This window comes from Clupea harengus, chromosome 25, assembly GCF_900700415.2.
Source record: "Clupea harengus chromosome 25, Ch_v2.0.2, whole genome shotgun sequence".
In the NCBI taxonomy this organism is placed as follows: Eukaryota; Metazoa; Chordata; class Actinopteri; order Clupeiformes; family Clupeidae; genus Clupea; species Clupea harengus.
In genome coordinates, this window is record NC_045176.1 from 5352141 (window position 1) to 5369249 (window position 17109).

At 44.0% G+C, this 17109-nt stretch overlaps 1 protein-coding gene across 1 annotated transcript in view; it reads right to left on the reverse strand.

Annotated features, from left to right (window-relative positions):
* LOC116217927 (alanine aminotransferase 2-like) overlaps nucleotides 1–10965 on the reverse strand; it is an 11048-nt gene extending 83 nt beyond the window's left edge. Inside the window, exons 1-11 of the mRNA XM_031563295.2 lie at nucleotides 10361–10965; nucleotides 6936–7025; nucleotides 6064–6172; nucleotides 5695–5828; nucleotides 4490–4733; nucleotides 4138–4217; nucleotides 3891–4027; nucleotides 3423–3597; nucleotides 1605–1760; nucleotides 955–1067; nucleotides 1–762 (exon numbers count right to left, since the gene is read on the reverse strand). The exon at nucleotides 1–762 is cut by the window's left edge and continues 83 nt beyond it. Of these exons, the coding sequence (XP_031419155.1) occupies nucleotides 672–762; nucleotides 955–1067; nucleotides 1605–1760; nucleotides 3423–3597; nucleotides 3891–4027; nucleotides 4138–4217; nucleotides 4490–4733; nucleotides 5695–5828; nucleotides 6064–6172; nucleotides 6936–7025; nucleotides 10361–10699 (1668 nt within the window). The 5' untranslated portion in view covers nucleotides 10700–10965 and the 3' untranslated portion in view covers nucleotides 1–671. The remainder of the gene's footprint in view (nucleotides 763–954; nucleotides 1068–1604; nucleotides 1761–3422; nucleotides 3598–3890; nucleotides 4028–4137; nucleotides 4218–4489; nucleotides 4734–5694; nucleotides 5829–6063; nucleotides 6173–6935; nucleotides 7026–10360) is intronic.
* Between the last annotated feature and the right edge of the window lie 6144 nt (nucleotides 10966–17109).

A 17109-nucleotide genomic window follows, 5' to 3' on the forward strand; every position in this document is an offset into this window, starting at 1 on the left:
TAATGCCACATTTTCGTTTCTTTTAGACATGTCATTATCCTTCATATCCACCATGTGCATACTTTTAATCTCGTCCTGGAATATGTTCCTGATGTAGTCTGCCACATTACAGTACCAAAAGAGTGACATTGAAAATTATACACACATAGTGTTGTCACAGTTATCTCTCACTGTATCTTTCTCCTTCTATCACACACACACACACACACACACACACACACACACACACACACACACACACACACACACACACACACACACACACACACACACACACACACACACTTACATACATAAACATACACACATCACACTTTTCAGGTCAGTTGGTGCCATTCCCTCTATGTGAAGACTTAGTGTAATATATCAGCTAAGTCTAATCGATACGTTAAATTGAATCTCATTTTTAAAAACAAATAAAAATGCCGCCTCATATCCATGTTAATCAGAAGGTCAAAGGATAGCTAGAGCTAAGCAAACTTGATTCCTTTCTGGCATAACCGTAGCCCCTACATGCCCTGTGTTTGGCAGTAAAATGGCCCTGAGCAAGGCACCCGGTGAGTTAATAATTGTGGCACTTGCTGGTCAAGTCAAGTAATTTAAGATGGGTGCCTCTGATTGGTCAAATGAGTTAAGAAGGCTCTCACTGACTGGTCACAGAGACCTCAATATTAGGAGTACTGCTGGGTGAATCTCTGGTGAAACTCCTTCAATTTGCTGAGCAGAATCTGCAGCTTGTCAACTGGAGGTAGAATGGTCATTCTGCATTTACCAGACAGGAGAGAGAGAGAGAGAGAGAGAGAGAGAGAGAGAGAGAAATAAAGCTGTTAGGATGATTACACATCAAGCTACAGGCAACAAGCTCCTTAGTATGACACTGATAATGATACTCTTAGAGCGTGTATGCTGCTGGGCCTGACCCTCCATTGAGAAAGGAGCAGCTTGGAGGCTCACCTAAAGTGGTAGGTGCCATCTCTCTGGCCAAAGCCACTCCCTGGGACCAGGCATATCCCCGTCTCCTCCAGCAGCTTCATGCAGTACAGCATGTCTGGAGCCTGCCCTTTCTCCTGCACACACACACACAGACAGACACAGACACAGACACAGACACAGACACAGACACAGACACAGACACAGACACAGACACAGACACAGACACAGACACAGACACAGACACCGACACCGACACCGACACCGACACCGACACCGACACAGACACAGACACAGACACAGACACAGACACAGACACAGACACAGACACAGACACAGACACAGACACAGACACAGACACCGACACCGACACCGACACCGACACCGACACCGACACCGAGACAGACAGACAGACACACACACACACACACACACACACACACACACACACACACAATCAATCAATCAATCAATCAATCAATCAAAAGATGTAAAACAGCACAATTGGAGCAGGCACCACAGCAGTCCAAAATTTCCAGTAATTCCCTTAGAGGGAGGCCAGGGACAAGGGAGAGCATAAGGACTTGTGCCCAGTGCGTGGTGCCAACCCTGGCACGTGCCCAGTGCGTGGTGCCAACCCTGACACGTGCCCAGTGCATAGTGCCAACCCTGACCTTTGCCTCCTTGACGGCGCGCTCTGGCAGCGTGATGCGGGGGAAGGAGTACATGGCGCCCTGCACCGGGTTACAGGCGATGCCTGGCACCGTGTTCAGGATCTGCTCCGTCAGCTTGGCCTTCTCCGCCAGGGTGCTCAGCACGCCAGTGCGCTCCTAGACACGGGAAACGGGAGGACGAGGGCATGAGAGAAGAATGGTGCCATGGCAACTGAGCTGGAGCCACTCAGGAGTCATTAGGGTTCTCTCTTTCTTAATTCCAACTCAACTGTGGATGGAAACCCATTCTGTCAGATGTAAGAATATTAAAAGATGCAATATACCTCAAATTGCATTCCATTTCTCACCATTACAGCTTAACTTCTTGTAATTTTGTGGCATAAAAAATTTGTCATGAATTCAAGGAAAATGCAAAGGTCACAATCAAAAGAAATGGAATTGCAGTCCTACATTTAAATCCATTGCATAAATTGTGCATTGCATAAATCTTTCCTCACACGTGGCATGAGTACGATTATCACCTCTCACCTCTGACAAGCGCTATCAAAACAAGGAGCAGCTGATAATTGCACACATTCACACAGCAATTAACCACATAGGGGTGTGAGGGATAAACAGGAGAAGAAAACAGGAAAGAAAAAAAAGGAAGCCAGATAGATGGGAGGGAAAGAGCGGGGGCAGACAGACAGATAGAGCAGATAGACGGGAGGGAAAGACAGGTGGCAGACAGACAGGTAGAGCAGATAGACGGGAGGGAAAGACAGGTGGCAGACAGACAGATAGAGCAGATAGACGGGAGGGAAAGAGCGGTGGCAGACAGACAGATAGACGGGGGGGAAAGAGCGATGGCAGACAGACAGATAGAGCAGATAGACGGGAGGAAAAGAGAGGTGGCAGACAGACAGATAGAGCAGATAGACGGGAGGGAAAGAGCGATGGCAGACAGACAGATAGAGCAGATAGACGGGAGGAAAAGAGAGGTGGCAGACAGACAGGTAGAGCAGATAGACGGGAGGGAAAGACAGGTGGCAGACAGACAGGTAGAGCAGATAGACGGGAGGGAAAGACAGGTGGCAGACAGACAGGTAGAGCAGATAGACGGGAGGGAAAGAGCGATGGCAGACAGACAGGTAGAGCAGATAGACGGGAGGGAAAGACAGGTGGCAGACAGACAGATAGAGCAGATAGACGGGAGGGAAAGACAGGTGGCAGACAGACAGGTAGAGCAGATAGACGGGAGGGAAAGAGCGATGGCAGACAGACAGATAGACGGGAGGGAAAGAGCGATGGCAGACAGACAGATAGAGCAGATAGACGGGAGGGAAAGACAGGTGGCAGACAGACAGATAGAGCAGATAGACGGGAGGGAAAGACAGGTGGCAGACAGACAGGTAGAGCAGATAGACGGGAGGGAAAGATCGATGGCAGACAGACAGGTAGAGCAGATAGACGGGAGGGAAAGAGCGGGGGCAGACAGACAGATAGACGGGAGGGAAAGAGCGATGGCAGACAGACAGATAGAGCAGATAGACGGGAGGGAAAGACAGGTGGCAGACAGACAGGTAGAGCAGATAGACGGGAGGGAAAGAGCGATGGCAGACAGACTGATAGAGCAGATAGACGGGAGGGAAAGACAGGTGGCAGACAGACAGATAGAGCAGATAGACGGGAGGGAAAGAGCGATGGCAGACAGACAGATAGAGCAGATAGACGGGAGGGAAAGAGCGGGGGCAGACAGACAGATAGAGCAGCAGCAGACAGACAGATAGACGGGAGGGAAAGACAGGTGGCAGACAGACAGGTAGAGCAGGGACTGACCTTCATGAAAGTGGTGTAGGAGGGCTCCCCAGGCTGAGGCGGGTTCACCACGAGGCCCATGAGGGCCTGGCCGGGGACGGGGGGGCACAGGCGCACGGACACCAGCTTGGAGAGCTGCTCCTTCACCTCGGGGTCCAGGTTGATCACCTCCATGTAGCCCCCTCGGAAACCACACCTGCAGGCATTAAACAAGACCAGGAGAAGACAAAATAGATTACTTTAGATGTAATGGCATTTTTTGCGCATGTCTCTGCATAAAACAATAAAGGACTTTATGATGTGCATAAAACAATAAAGCAGAGAGGCTTTCCACACTCTGTTGTGCACTGAGAGTTGTCAGTACAGTTGCCCCGAAAACTGACTGCGAAAGAAAGTTTGAAGTGTGTGTGTCTGTGTGTGTGTGTGTGTGTGTGTGTGTGTGTGTGTGTGTGTGTGTGTGTGTGTGTGTGTAGTGAACTGTCTGCTTACTCTCCCATGTAGCACTTGGAGGTGGAGTGGAAGGATGCCAGCTCCACAGTGTTGGAATACTCTGGTCCCATTTCAAACAAGACCTTCTTGAAGGAATGGAACTGGCAACCATCTGCATACACATTATCCTGATACACCTGAGAGAGAGCAAGGGGGGGGGGGGTATTGTCAAAAGGACCTTACACAAACGGAGAAAACATTCCAAAAATCCCATGCAGGTATGTGTGTGAGAGGGGCCATGTCCTACCTCGTCGGCCATAAGGAAGAGATCCTCTTTGGCAGCGAATCGGATCACATCCTCAATGCACTGCCTGCTTTGAACCTGGCCTGGAAAAGATACAGAGGGGTTTAGGTCTTCCTTTACTATCATAAGCCTAAAATGCAAGCGCAATGAGATCTTCAAATCATTACATCATCAGTCACAAAACGATGGCTCAGTGCTATCGCTGTTTTGCTCCATCTGAGCCAGCTTAGTTAACCCGAAGTGCTTCACTGTGGTAGAGGAACTGTGTCGGTAAGAAAAAAATGAGGCGGTAGGCAGGCCATGCTGAAGCTCCCTTCCTTCTGTGGGATGTGATGTCAGCAAAGTGGGTGCATACCCGTGGGGTTGCCCGGGTTGATGATGCAGAGCGCGCGGGGGTTGCAATGCTGCCTGGCGGCCTCTAGAGAGCGCTGCAGCTCACTGATGTCCAGGCCCCAGCACTTCTCCTCATCCAGGTAGTAGTTGACCTGCACGGCTCCCAGCTCGGCCAGGGCTGCCGAGTAGAGCGGGTACTGGGGGATGGAGATCATGATCCCGGTGCGGCTCCGGCCCTCGCCCGCCACCAGCAGCTTCAGCATGGTCTGACCGGGGGAGGGGGGGGCAAGAGAGCGGGGGTAAGTAAGTAAGTAAGTAAGTAAGACTTTATTTATATAGCACATTTCATACAAGACTTTCAGTTCAAAGTGCTTTACATAAAATCAATAAAAAACAAGCAGCAAGAGCAATGCATGGAGTAAAATAATGATCAACGTCGTATCAGAACCGGGTAAGACTGACAGAGGAGGCTTCCCTACAGCCCACAGGCTCAATGATCAGGGTCGCTAAGGCTGCACACATACAACTGAACTGAACATACAGGAAGTGGATTAAAGGGTTAGAAGTGTACAGCAGGAGGCTGGGGTGAGAGGTCATGACGAGTGTGAGTAAAAACACTGGAAATGTGTTCATACTGACTGTACCACTTGCCATGTTATAAATCACAGCATGGGGTGGTTGAATTCTCCATTATATATATATAATAACATAAGGCCATGGTCTAAGTGTAAAAATATGTTAGATTGTGTTTTTAAGTTAATTAGGACTCTCATTGCTCATTTTAGTTTCATTGTGTCCTTAAATGTCTTTCTTGTCCATTCTGACCCGAACTGAAGAAGTTTCCCAATAACAGACACTCCACAGAGGTAAATGTCCCCATTCAGGGGACGGAGGGCAGCCAAGAGCATGACACAAGGCGTAACAACACATTTGAAACGACCGAGCAGACAGACCTTGTCTTTACCTGTCGAGTCATGGCCTAAAACAAGAATAGTATGGCAGCTAGAAGCTATTCCAAGCAATGCTATTATTGCCCGTCATCTGTCCTGTCACTCTGTGCTGCTGCCCCCGACTTAGAGGATGTGGTTCTGAACTTCTGTCCACTCATCTTGTTTCGTTATGCTGCGGTATAGCCTCTGAACAGCTTTTCGCTAACTCTGCCCTTTTTTAATATCCTGACAAAAAGGACAGGGAACATGTAGAAAGAGGTGGAGGTTGGGATCGTACCACAATGCCATCGCTGGCGCCCGTGGAGAGGAAGACATTGTCTGGGTCACAGGGCACCCCGCCATCCCGACGTTCGATGTAGCGGGCCACATCCTGCCGTATGCACTCGATGCCTTGGCTGCCACTGTACGCTCCTGTGTGTGTGTGTGTGTGTGTGTGTGTGTGTGTGTGTGTGTGTGTGTGTGTGTGTGTGTGTGTGTGTGTGTGTGTGTGTGTGAGAGAGAGAGAGAGGACAGCAGAACATGAGAAGGACAGAAAAAGAAAACAATTCAGACAGCTCAGAGTGCCCCTTGAAATGAAAGAAAATTGTTACAATCTCCTATTTGGGCAGATTTGCAGACCAAGCGTTAACAGTTTCACAAAACATACCAATACTTTCCCCTCCACATCCCTGCAGAATGCGACGGGCTCTGTGTTTAGCATCCTCTGGGAAGTTGCCATCCTTCAGCAGCTCTGGATAAGAGCACAGGGCCAGGACCTTGGAACAACACACGTAGCAGCACCTTTACATATAAACACAGACACTCAAGACAACACAATACCTCACCTTATATCAGCATCAAGGTCATAAACTACACTAATAGAGTTGTTTTAGCATTGTCTATGTTGCTGGACTTTGACACATTAAAGTGAATCATTAAAAAAAAAAATGCAAAATGAATTCAAGTCAGGAGGTGTGTCAGTCAGAATTAAGCTTGAGACTTGAGTCTGAGATTGTGGCACAAGGCATGTTAGTTGCAAGTCTTCCAAGAAATGGTTTAACTCTCTAAACTCTAACTCAGAAGTTTTTTGTTTAGCTCACCACATAAACACACGGAAATCATGAAGAGAGAAAAGAGAAGTGTGAGAGGATATCGAATAACTGGGCGCTAACTATGTGTGATATGGTATGGCAGTCACCTGTCTGAAGGGTAACTATGTGTGATATGGTATGGCAGTCACCTGTCTGAAGGGTTAACTATGTGTGATATGGTATGGCAGTCACCTGTCTGAAGGGTAACTATGTGTGATATGGTCTGGCAGTCACCTGTCTGAAGGGTTAACTATGTGTGATATGGTATGGCAGTCACCTGTCTGAAGGGTTAACTATGTGTGATATGGTATGGCAGTCACCTGTCTGAAGGGTAACTATGTGTGATATGGTATGGCAGTCACCTGTCTGAAGGGTTAACTATGTGTGATATGGTATGGCAGTCACCTGTCTGAAGGGTTAACTATGTGTGATATGGTATGGCAGTCACCTGTCTGAAGAAGGTGATTGGCTGTTGACCCATGGCATGGGCATCCCCGATGTTGGCTTTGATGACCTCAGTAAACGGCTTTTTTGCACCCTAAAAATGAAAACAACATGTAAATGAAAAGAGACCTGAGACATCATGGTTATTTTCTTCAGAGAGTTAAAGAGAGGGGTCAGTATGAGAAATGTCTCCCTGTGAATGACGTGTGCATGACATCGTTTGCAGGTCACTGGCCCCACACAGTCAGCCTTTAATCTGTACACAGGGGCTGCTACCGCCATCACTTATCAGGTAGAGCAAACAGGCAAAGACCAACTGTAACGGGGTCAGCAGTTTGACTCCAGTCTCCCTTTCTACAGCTTTCTTTCTTTCCGACTTTTCCTCTCTGCGGTCTGCCTTTCTGTTCCTCTCGGTCTGTCATGTTTCCCTCCTCTACACCTGCAGGGCACTTCAGAGGGTCATCAGCCACCAGAGCATGAACAGCTTCTCGGTGCTTACTGCCTTTTTTGGCTCTTTTAGCTGGGCACAGTTTTCTGACAAGTGTTTTCTCAGTGAGCGCACTGAAAAAGTATTCAAAAGTGCTACAAGATCCTTGGTGAAACAATCTTTGCATTTTCACATTTTGGCAACATTTTCTAATTGATCTGAAAAGCAATTCTAGTCTGGCCTTCTTGACTAGAGACCAGAGGGGTTCTACACCACTCCTCAGCAAAGATTGCCCTGTGAGTTTGTCAAACTCTCCCAGGGTCATTATCCCAGCGCCTGGTCTGTGGCAGCTGGAACTGATTGATGTTGTTGAAGAAGCAGAGAGGTGGTCAGGTCTCCTCCACAGGGCTCACACGCACGCTGACCAATGGAGGCAGCTGCAAAAGCAGGGCCAGAACGGCCCACTCCAAAAAAATAAATAAATAAATACCCCAGCTCCCCCTGCCAGGGCTCCGCTCTTGTCCTAGTGGATGAGAGGCAGGGGCGCCTCTTGCTCCCGGCCAATCAAACATCGCAGAGTGTGTGACGCCCCCTCTGAGCGGTTCTTCTCCAGCTGCTCATACCGACAGAGGATTGGTTTGATTTGTGGCTGATTCAGCAAACAGATGTGCTTATAAGAAGCAAGGTTTCACAACAAACAAAAAAAGGAAGTGTCTTTCAGAATTCACCAAACCAATGGTGGAGATTCTACTTCTTCTCAGAATATGTGTAACTACTGGAAACTGAGAGAGAGATTGCAGATGAGTCATTTCTGGTGTAGCTACTACCGCTAAAACACACTGCCTTAGACACACCCTTGGCATGTCATCTCTGATATCCTCTCTGAGAAGACAGTACCTCTCAGAGTGTGTCATGCTTGAGGGCTGGGGAGCTCCTTATCCAGGGGAACAGAGTGAGGATGTAAACACCTCTTAAAGCAGTGTCACTGACTAAACAGTCACCAAGGAGACGTATACGGCGAAGGCATACATCCTCCTCATAAAGAAAAATCATCCATCAGTGTTAAAAAACAAAGGTTTGGTTATATTGAGGTCCATTGTAAGGTCCATTTGTAGTTTTGTTACTCTTCAATGGACATTCTCAAGTGTCAGGTTTGCATCTGGGAGCGGGCAGCATTGAGCAAGATCCAAAAGCTAGGTATTTTCTTACGTCCTTTCAGTCTTTATAATAGTTTGAGACAAAGAGAAGAGTGAAGAGAGAAGAGAGAGAGTGAGTAAGTTAGAGAGAGAGAGAGAGAGAGAGAGAGAGAGGGTGTTTTGTACAGTAGTATGCATTTAAAAACAGCTTTGCTCTTGCCTTACTTAGCAGAAACCAAGCACCAACCACATTTCACAACAAAAGCCACAGATATGCATAGAACATCTCTGAGAATGACAGCAGAGCCAAACCAGTCATTCTGCTCTTATTCCCCTCTGCTATTCCCCCCGATTGCCCAAGCTATTGCTGCCAGTCATTGGCTGGGGTCAAATATCTCAATTAATAGGGCGAGATGATGCTGTTCAGTCATGCAGACAGTAGTATTATCAGTTCCACTGTACCATAAGCTAAAAGCGCCCTTACCATCAGCATCATCCACTTTTTGTAAATGGATTTCTAACCCTGAATCTTGTTCACATGATCAGCTCCTCCTGGATAGTGCTGTCACAGGGACTGGCTATTAACAAATGACAGAACTCTGCAAACAATGACACTCTCTGTTCCCATGGCAATCTCAGCCCTCTCTAAAATTTGAGCAAGCCGATCCTTTTCTCTTCCCAGGTTTTCTCAACCTGATAGCTCGAGAGGTCGGGCCATGATCAGGAAAAAGATACACATGTAGTGACCACACAACACACTGTCATTTTACAGATGCAAAACAAATAAGAAAAATAAAATGAAAAAATACTGTAAAACAACATTTCTACTCCAAGGGAAGATCAACTTCAAACTATTTGAGGAATTAAACTTCAGCCGTAGCTGTTTAGGGAAAAAAATAAGATATTAAGTCCTTAAATAGCTGTGAACAACATGAGGAATTAGCAGGCTTGGAGGTAAGTCTTTATGACTTAGACTTTATTCCGCCCACACTCCTTGCCTCTCTGTGGCGACAGGAGTCTGTGATAGAGAAAAGAGTGTGTTTGTGCATACACATGTGTGTGTGTGTGTGTGTGTGTGTGTGTGTGTGTGTGTGTGTATGTGAGTGTGTGTGTGTGTGTGTGTGTGTGTGTGTGTGTGTGTGTGTGTGTGAATGTGTGTGTGTGTGTGTGTGTGTGTGTGTGTGTGTGTGTGTGTGTGTGTGTGTGTGTGTGTGTGTGTGTGTGTGTGTGTGTGTGTGCCAGTGCGTGTGTGTATGACTGAGAAGGAAGCAAATTATTAAATATTATTATTAAATATTAATTCCAGAAACTAGTCAAATCTACCTCTTTAGAATGTCTTTGCCCTAGACACGGGCTTTCTGTGCAGAAGTCAGACTCGTGTTTGTCATCTTGTGTCAAATGCCCAGTTAAACAATGATCCACCATAGACTTTGAAACGTGGGCGGATATATGAGTAGCTGCACAGATAGCCAGTCACTACCTCTGTGTGCCTGTATCAGCCAGCCTTTTAAATTGTCCTAGTGATGACCTGGCACGGGTGACCTTAACTGCTGTGTAACTTCCCCTACCCAATTCACTACAAATGAGCTCCCCGTGGAGAGCTCAGTGATTTAATTAGTTTCTCTTAAGTTGCTTTTGTAAATTAAGTCATGGCACAGACTGACAAGATGTCTTCAAACATTGGACACACACTATTCCAGTGACTTTCTGAGCTCTGGAAAGTTACCTACTTACAACATCTCTACAATTTGTTTCGATCATATTAGACAAAGGAGTCAAGTTTCAGTCAGGATAGTATGCCTGCTATGAACAATCTTTAAATGCCTGCATGTCATTGCCATTCAGCAAAGATGTGACTTTCCATACCTCTTTAAGCTCTTTCTCTATTTGCACGGCGCGTTGTACAATCGGTCCCCTGACTGCATACTCGACTTTCTTCACGGTTGCATTCATGGTATCAATGGTCAACACCTTGCTCCTCCGCGCCGTCACCCCGTTCTCGGACATTTTGCGCTGTATGAGTCCCCGGCGAGCTGCTGAGAGTCCGGACAGAGATTTGCTGAAGGAAAATGAGGAGAGCGGAGATGGGGTGATTACAGGAGAGCCACTAGACTTCAGAAGTCCCGTAACATGTTGGCTGCTGCGATGGCATATGTGCTTCTTTTCCCTCTGGATACAAATCCAAACGCTTCTGGATGGCAACATTGTAACGTCGACTGTGAGTTTCTTTGTAGTAAATCAAAATGCCACCGAGAGGCAGTTCAGCCTGAAGTGAAATTAGCCCTCGCGAGTCAACAGGCTACCTGTCACTGATGAACACTCCAAAATGACAAAACAGACGGAACCTTTGTACTTTACAGCCCAGCCTGTAGTTTCACAAGACTGGTTTACTCTCTGGGCGAGCAGACAGATAACCTATACAAGTGGCCCCCAACCTAATCAAGATTGATTTGCTTCCCAGAGCACCCCGTACCAAATACAAAACTTTATTTATCACCTTCACCCGATTTTATTCAGGGTCTCATACCTCGCGCTTATCCCCCACCCATTTGTCTTACGCACCACAGTGATTGGCGAGGCTTCTCCGGTTACCGCGACGACAGACAGAACTGCAGAGCCTATGCAAACGTTAGCAGTACTTGAAACTTTAGCTTCAGTCGGTTCTTGTTATGCTCTTGCTTTCGTCGGCGTGGAACTCTTTTTCATAGGATTTTGGGAGGAGACTTTAGACTCAATTACCGTATAAAATGAATAGCGGCAGCTCCTCCCATATTTGCAAGGCCTTGTCTGACATCGTAGAACACACAATAACCAGTGTAAACTTGTAGGCTACTGCTGATATGATGGCTTTGAAGTTGAAACTTTTTAAAAGTTAAGATAGACGTGTATATAACTATATAAATAAGTTATTTGTCTACTAAAATAAAATAAAAAATACAAAATTAAAAACTATAATATTCTACTATAAACACGCAGAATATTATAGTTTTTAATGTATTTTTTTATGTATAGGTATACATTAACACTAGATAACCGCTTCGCTACAATAACAGCCTTAAGTATTCTAAAGTGAGACAGTGCCAGCTTTGCACGCTGTTTTTCTGATTTCCAGCATTGTTTTTGGTAGAGTGTATGTCACTGGTAAAACAAGATCCTTGATAAGCTTTTAGAGGTTCTTCAATTTCAAACTGTGGTGAAACCTCTTAAGGTGCTTTGAGGCTACCCCCTACATAGGCCAACCTACAACTTTATAGATGTGCCCAATTTCAGCGAAAATCTAAAAGATTAGTGTTTTTGTAGACTGCAGATTTATCTGGAAGATTAACTTATTAAAAGTGAAACTTTGGAACATTAACTCCATGCGGGGTTTGAACTCACAATGCTGATATGCTGTAAAGCTGGGAGCTCCTGAAGAATGTCACTGGTAGAGAGGCTTTGAATTAAGCGGACTCTCTCAGCGAATGTCCTCTTCATTTTCTCCTTCCGGATGTCCATGTTTGGATGGGCCTTTTTGCACCCCTCTTTCATTCTTGCGACATGCATCTGTACACTACAGCTGTCTTCAATCTCTGAATGTGATATGACATGTATACTTAATATGGAGGAAAAGGTACAATTTTTTTTTTTTTTTTTTTTTAAGTGAATATGGACTAATACAATTGTCTCTAGGCGCTTTGTAACAATGTCAACATGCAAGCTACTGCTTGTGAAAATCCGGTAAAGCAAACTATGGGGTGTTTGTTGTGCCTGTGATAAACTATGGGGTGTTTGTTGTGCCTGTGATGAGGGCCCTTCTGCCAAAGACACCGGTAGCCTACTTGTCATGTTTATACTCTACCTCAGGAGTGACAAGTGGGATTTGCACATTTTTTAATTATATTGTAGCATTCCCAACCAAGACAAGATAGTACAAGGCAATTACAAGGAAATTCACAGCCAATAGCTTTGGTCTTACAGCCATAACCCTTAAGCAATATGCCAATAGAAGTGTATGCCATTCAGTGTGAAGAGCATGCTTTTAAAGGTGAAGTGTGTAGGATTTAGTGGCATCTAGCAGTAAAGTTGCAGATTGCAACCAGCTGAACATCCCTAGCCTGAGGACAGTCTACGGTGGCCGCTAAAAATATGAAGGGTCTCCGTAGAAGAGGACCTGCTCCTTCTGTAGATATAAAGGGCTCATTGTAAGGTAATGACAACAATTCCTATTTCCAGGTGATTATACGCCAATGAAAACTTCATTATGAATATTATAATGAATTTCTTTCATACTCTAAATCCCTCTGAATTCTACACACTGGACCTTAGATAATTTACTGACAGATCATTGTTCTGTGCAATCCCATCGGAAAGGATGTTTAGATACAAGAGTAGCACAGGCGTCATGGTACTGCCTACTGGTGGGGTAAAAACACAGAGCATGCTGTATCATTTTAAGGACTGATTGATAACGTCAGTGTTTCTCTTGTAAGGTTTTGTAAAACTGCTCTTATTTGGATACTTGATCATGATAAGCACTGTGGCTTCATGCTTTGATGTACTGTTGATAGACATTGACCTAAATGATGCAGTTTTGTTCAGTTCTCCATTTTCCTTATCTGTGGTGCTGTTGTTGACGTGGTGGCCTGATTGACTCAATGCAGAGGAAACACTGCGATCACGTGGGGCAATTACATCATCAGATTAGAAAGGGTTTGCGGATAGGGCGTGCACACGAACACCAACCCGCGGACAGATTCGAGTTTACTCACTTTGGACCTCCGATTCGAAGGAGTGCGGATACAGTGTGCGGATACAGTGGGTTCGTGTGCACGATAGGGCAATCCGGAGACATTTCTCTCCGGGTTCAGGCAAACTAGACTCCGTGTGCACAAGGCCTCAGGCTTAACTCACCATGTGTACATGCTTACCATTACCACTTACCATGTGCACATGCTTACCATTACCACTTACCATGTGTACATGCCAGTTGTGTCAAACAGGACTTCACATTCTATACAACACCTATGTTGATTGGATGGCGGTCCTGGACTGTAGTGCCACAGATTCCCAGTAGGATTTTGATCAGGGCTTTGACTGAGCCATGCCAGCCATTTGATAGTCATTTCACTGTCTTTGAGACACTCCTGTGTTGCTTCAGCCTTGTGCCTTGGGTTACTGTCCTACTGGTAAACCCTTTCCCAAGACCTAGTTTCACATCAGACTGCAACAGGTTGCAGGTTGCAAAGCAGGTTGCAACGGGTTGCAAAGCATCTGGGTGGTGTGATGCAACTTTCACTTTATTCAGATGGGTCCAATGGTGCTCAGTTGGACATCAAAACACTTAGATACTTTCTTTGAGTCTTTCCCTCAATTGAGCATTTGAATCAACTTGTCTGTTTAGTCCTCATTCCCTCAGTTTATTCCACAACCTGGCTGATGACTCTTAGACAGATTGATTTTAGACAGTTATTTTTTTAAACGTAAACAGACAAATCACTTCTTTTGCCTTAAAAATGATACAAGGTCATGAATGTTAACAGTAAAAATTACTTAACAGAAAATTATGAGTAAGTATCTTTAGTTGTGAGGGGGGTTGAATACTTTTGCAAAACAATGTATACTGTGTATGCATGCAACAAAACAACTGTAATAAAGTAAACGTATTATATAAAAAAAAAATGTTGCTACGCCTTAGCATTGAAGCAGGCCCAAAAAATGATTTATTATCAGCCTTTTTTCTATGTCTGTAAGACAATTACGGTGCCAGCCCCCATTCCTTGAGGCTGGTCAGTACATTCCCCAATTACACAGTTCCCATAATTCACCTCTTCAGACTGCAGCTGCATCATAATGGCCCCACCACTCTAGACTAGACACCAGGCCCTTGCACTGCTGGGTAGAATTCAGGCACAAGGTCAAACCTCTGTGGAATGGGTCACATTGCAGCTGTCAAATTATGAGTTGAGGGGAGAGGCCACTCGTTCCCTTTGACCAACACATACATGTGAGTGCAGTTGAGGGTTATATTTGTAGGCTACTGAATACACAAGCAGTAACTTCAGTCAAACAATACATTGTCTGTGGCTACTGGTATACTTTGCCTGTGGCTACACTTGTTGCACACTTTCAAGTATCAAATGCATGTATTGTATTGTAAATTCATAGTCTTCACCACAGTTATAAAGAGGTCAATAGATATGCATTTTAGTTAAACATGATTGGGCATAATTGCTAGTTAAATTATGAATATTTGTCCACTAAGAATGATGAAATATAAATATTTTTCCTGGATACATTAGTGTAGCTATCTGCTATAAAAGAACAACACAAAATGTCCCCCAGTAATTATCAGTGATCTACAATAAATGACAAATCATTGATCTCTTCAATGTTCAGGGTCAGACTGCCAAAGTTCATCTGAATTCTTCTTAGATTATCATGGCTGCTACAATTATTTATAATGAGGCTGTAATGTTTGATATTATTCCTTACAATATACAAGAAACATTTATGCCAAACATGAGCGTAAAAAATAAGTATGCTTTACATGGCTGAAACCTGTTTACAAGCTCAACATGAATAGCCTATTGTTGTTCATAATTACTAACCTGCATTAGCGTCAATATTAATAGTTAACATTTCCCTTGATAGTACATCAGAGTGGCTGAGACAGAAAGTGTCTTAACATTTGGAAACAAGCCTCCATGAGTTAATCAAAGATCTACTACCTGATTAGCTTTTTATGATAAGCACATCATGTCACTGGCACTTCTTACTTATTTCATTATCAGTGTTTTTCTGGCCAAATGATTTAAGTAAATGGTACCAAAGTGTCCCAATCTGCCTTCTCCAGCACTGATTAACTGAATTAGTGACTTAACGAAGGAATAATGAATCAACATTTTCACTAGTTTGTAGAGCAAGTCAGAACACATTCACTTGATGTTGGGCATCTGGGAACTAACTAATGTTTGAAATTGTAGTTCCTCTAAAACTAAAAATAATAAAGGACTAATAAGGGACCTTGTTATTGTCGGATTAGATTGAATTAGCCCATAGTGAGTGATTCAAAATTGAAAGGGAAACATGCAATACACCTTAATTTAGCAAGCAAAAGTGTCTCGCTTCTCAGATAAACCCAAATAAAACCAAATGTCAACCATTTCATCACTGCAAGTCATAACACACTTATAATGCCCTTCACAAATATTGCCTCTCAGCCAATAAGCAAAAGATTGAAAACATTCTCTGCCTCTTGAGCTCTCACACAAAAAAGTAAACCTTAAATAATAATAATAATAATAATAATAAAACTTTATTTATATAGCACCTTTCATGCAAAAGAATGCAGCTCAAAGTGCTTTACAGCAAATACATAATATGCACAAAGAAATGACATGCACATAAAAATAGACATCAAAGAAACATAAAAAAGATATAGTGCAAAAAAATAAAATTATAATTATAATTATAGATATATTTAATCCAACCCCTTAATATCACCAGTAGAGATTTAAATTAAATTAAAAGTATTTATATATATATATAGTGCGAAGTGGTAGCTAGTTAAAGGCTAATGTGAAGAGGTACGTTTTTAGTTTTCTTTTAAAGATGTTAAGCGAGCTGGCTTCCCTGATGTCTATAGGCAGTATGTTCCATAGCACTGGGGCGTAATTGACAAATGCGGCGTCCCCGATTTTCTTACGGCTTTTGCTGGGAACCTCCAATAAACCAGCATTCGATGATCGCAGTGTTCTTGAGGGCAAGTATTTGACTAGGGAGTTTGCAATGTAACTTGGTCCTAGCCCATTAAGGGCTTTGTATATTAGGAGAAGGACCTTAAAGTCAATTCTAAAAGTTACTGGAAGCCAGTGCAGAGCAGCTAAAACTGGACTAATGTGCTCTCTCCTCTTGGTTCTGGTTAATAGCCGAGCTGCAGAGTTTTGAATGAGCTGAAGTCTCAGTTGTTTTTTTTGGGAGGCCAGTAAGGATTGCATTACAATAATCAAGACGGCTTGAAATAAAGGCATGAATCAGTTTTTCAGCATATTTTTGATTTATAAATGGCAGGACTTTAGCTATGTTTTTAAGGTGGAAAAATGATGTTTTCGTCACCTTGTTAATGTGAGACTTGAAGCTTAAATCTGAATCTAAAATAACACCAAGACTTGTAACCTCCGATTTAATCAAGGGAGTTAATTTCCCCAAATTGTTAAACAGCATTTCTCTTTTTGTTTTAGGGCCGACTAGTAGGATCTCAGTTTTGTCCTCGTTCAAATGTACGCAAATGAAGACAAAAAGGTTTTTGTGTGACAATTATTTTGAATCTGAAAAATTCTAACCAATTGTAACAGAAGAATATGTCCATTCATATTTGAATATCTGTTGTATCCAATATATCCATTCGGCATCATGAGGAACAGACAACTTAGCCTACAAGAAGTCATCTATGACTTCCTTGATCACTGGTCCTTGATCGCTAGTAGCTAATTCGCCATGCCATTGACAGGCATTCTCCATATATTTGCTTCAAGAATCAGAGGGCATGTTAGGTATGTGTGAGGGTATCACTAGGCATTTGTTATTGTTTATGCTGTAGGCTGCAGCAATGCTGATCATGTCACGTGTTCAACTGG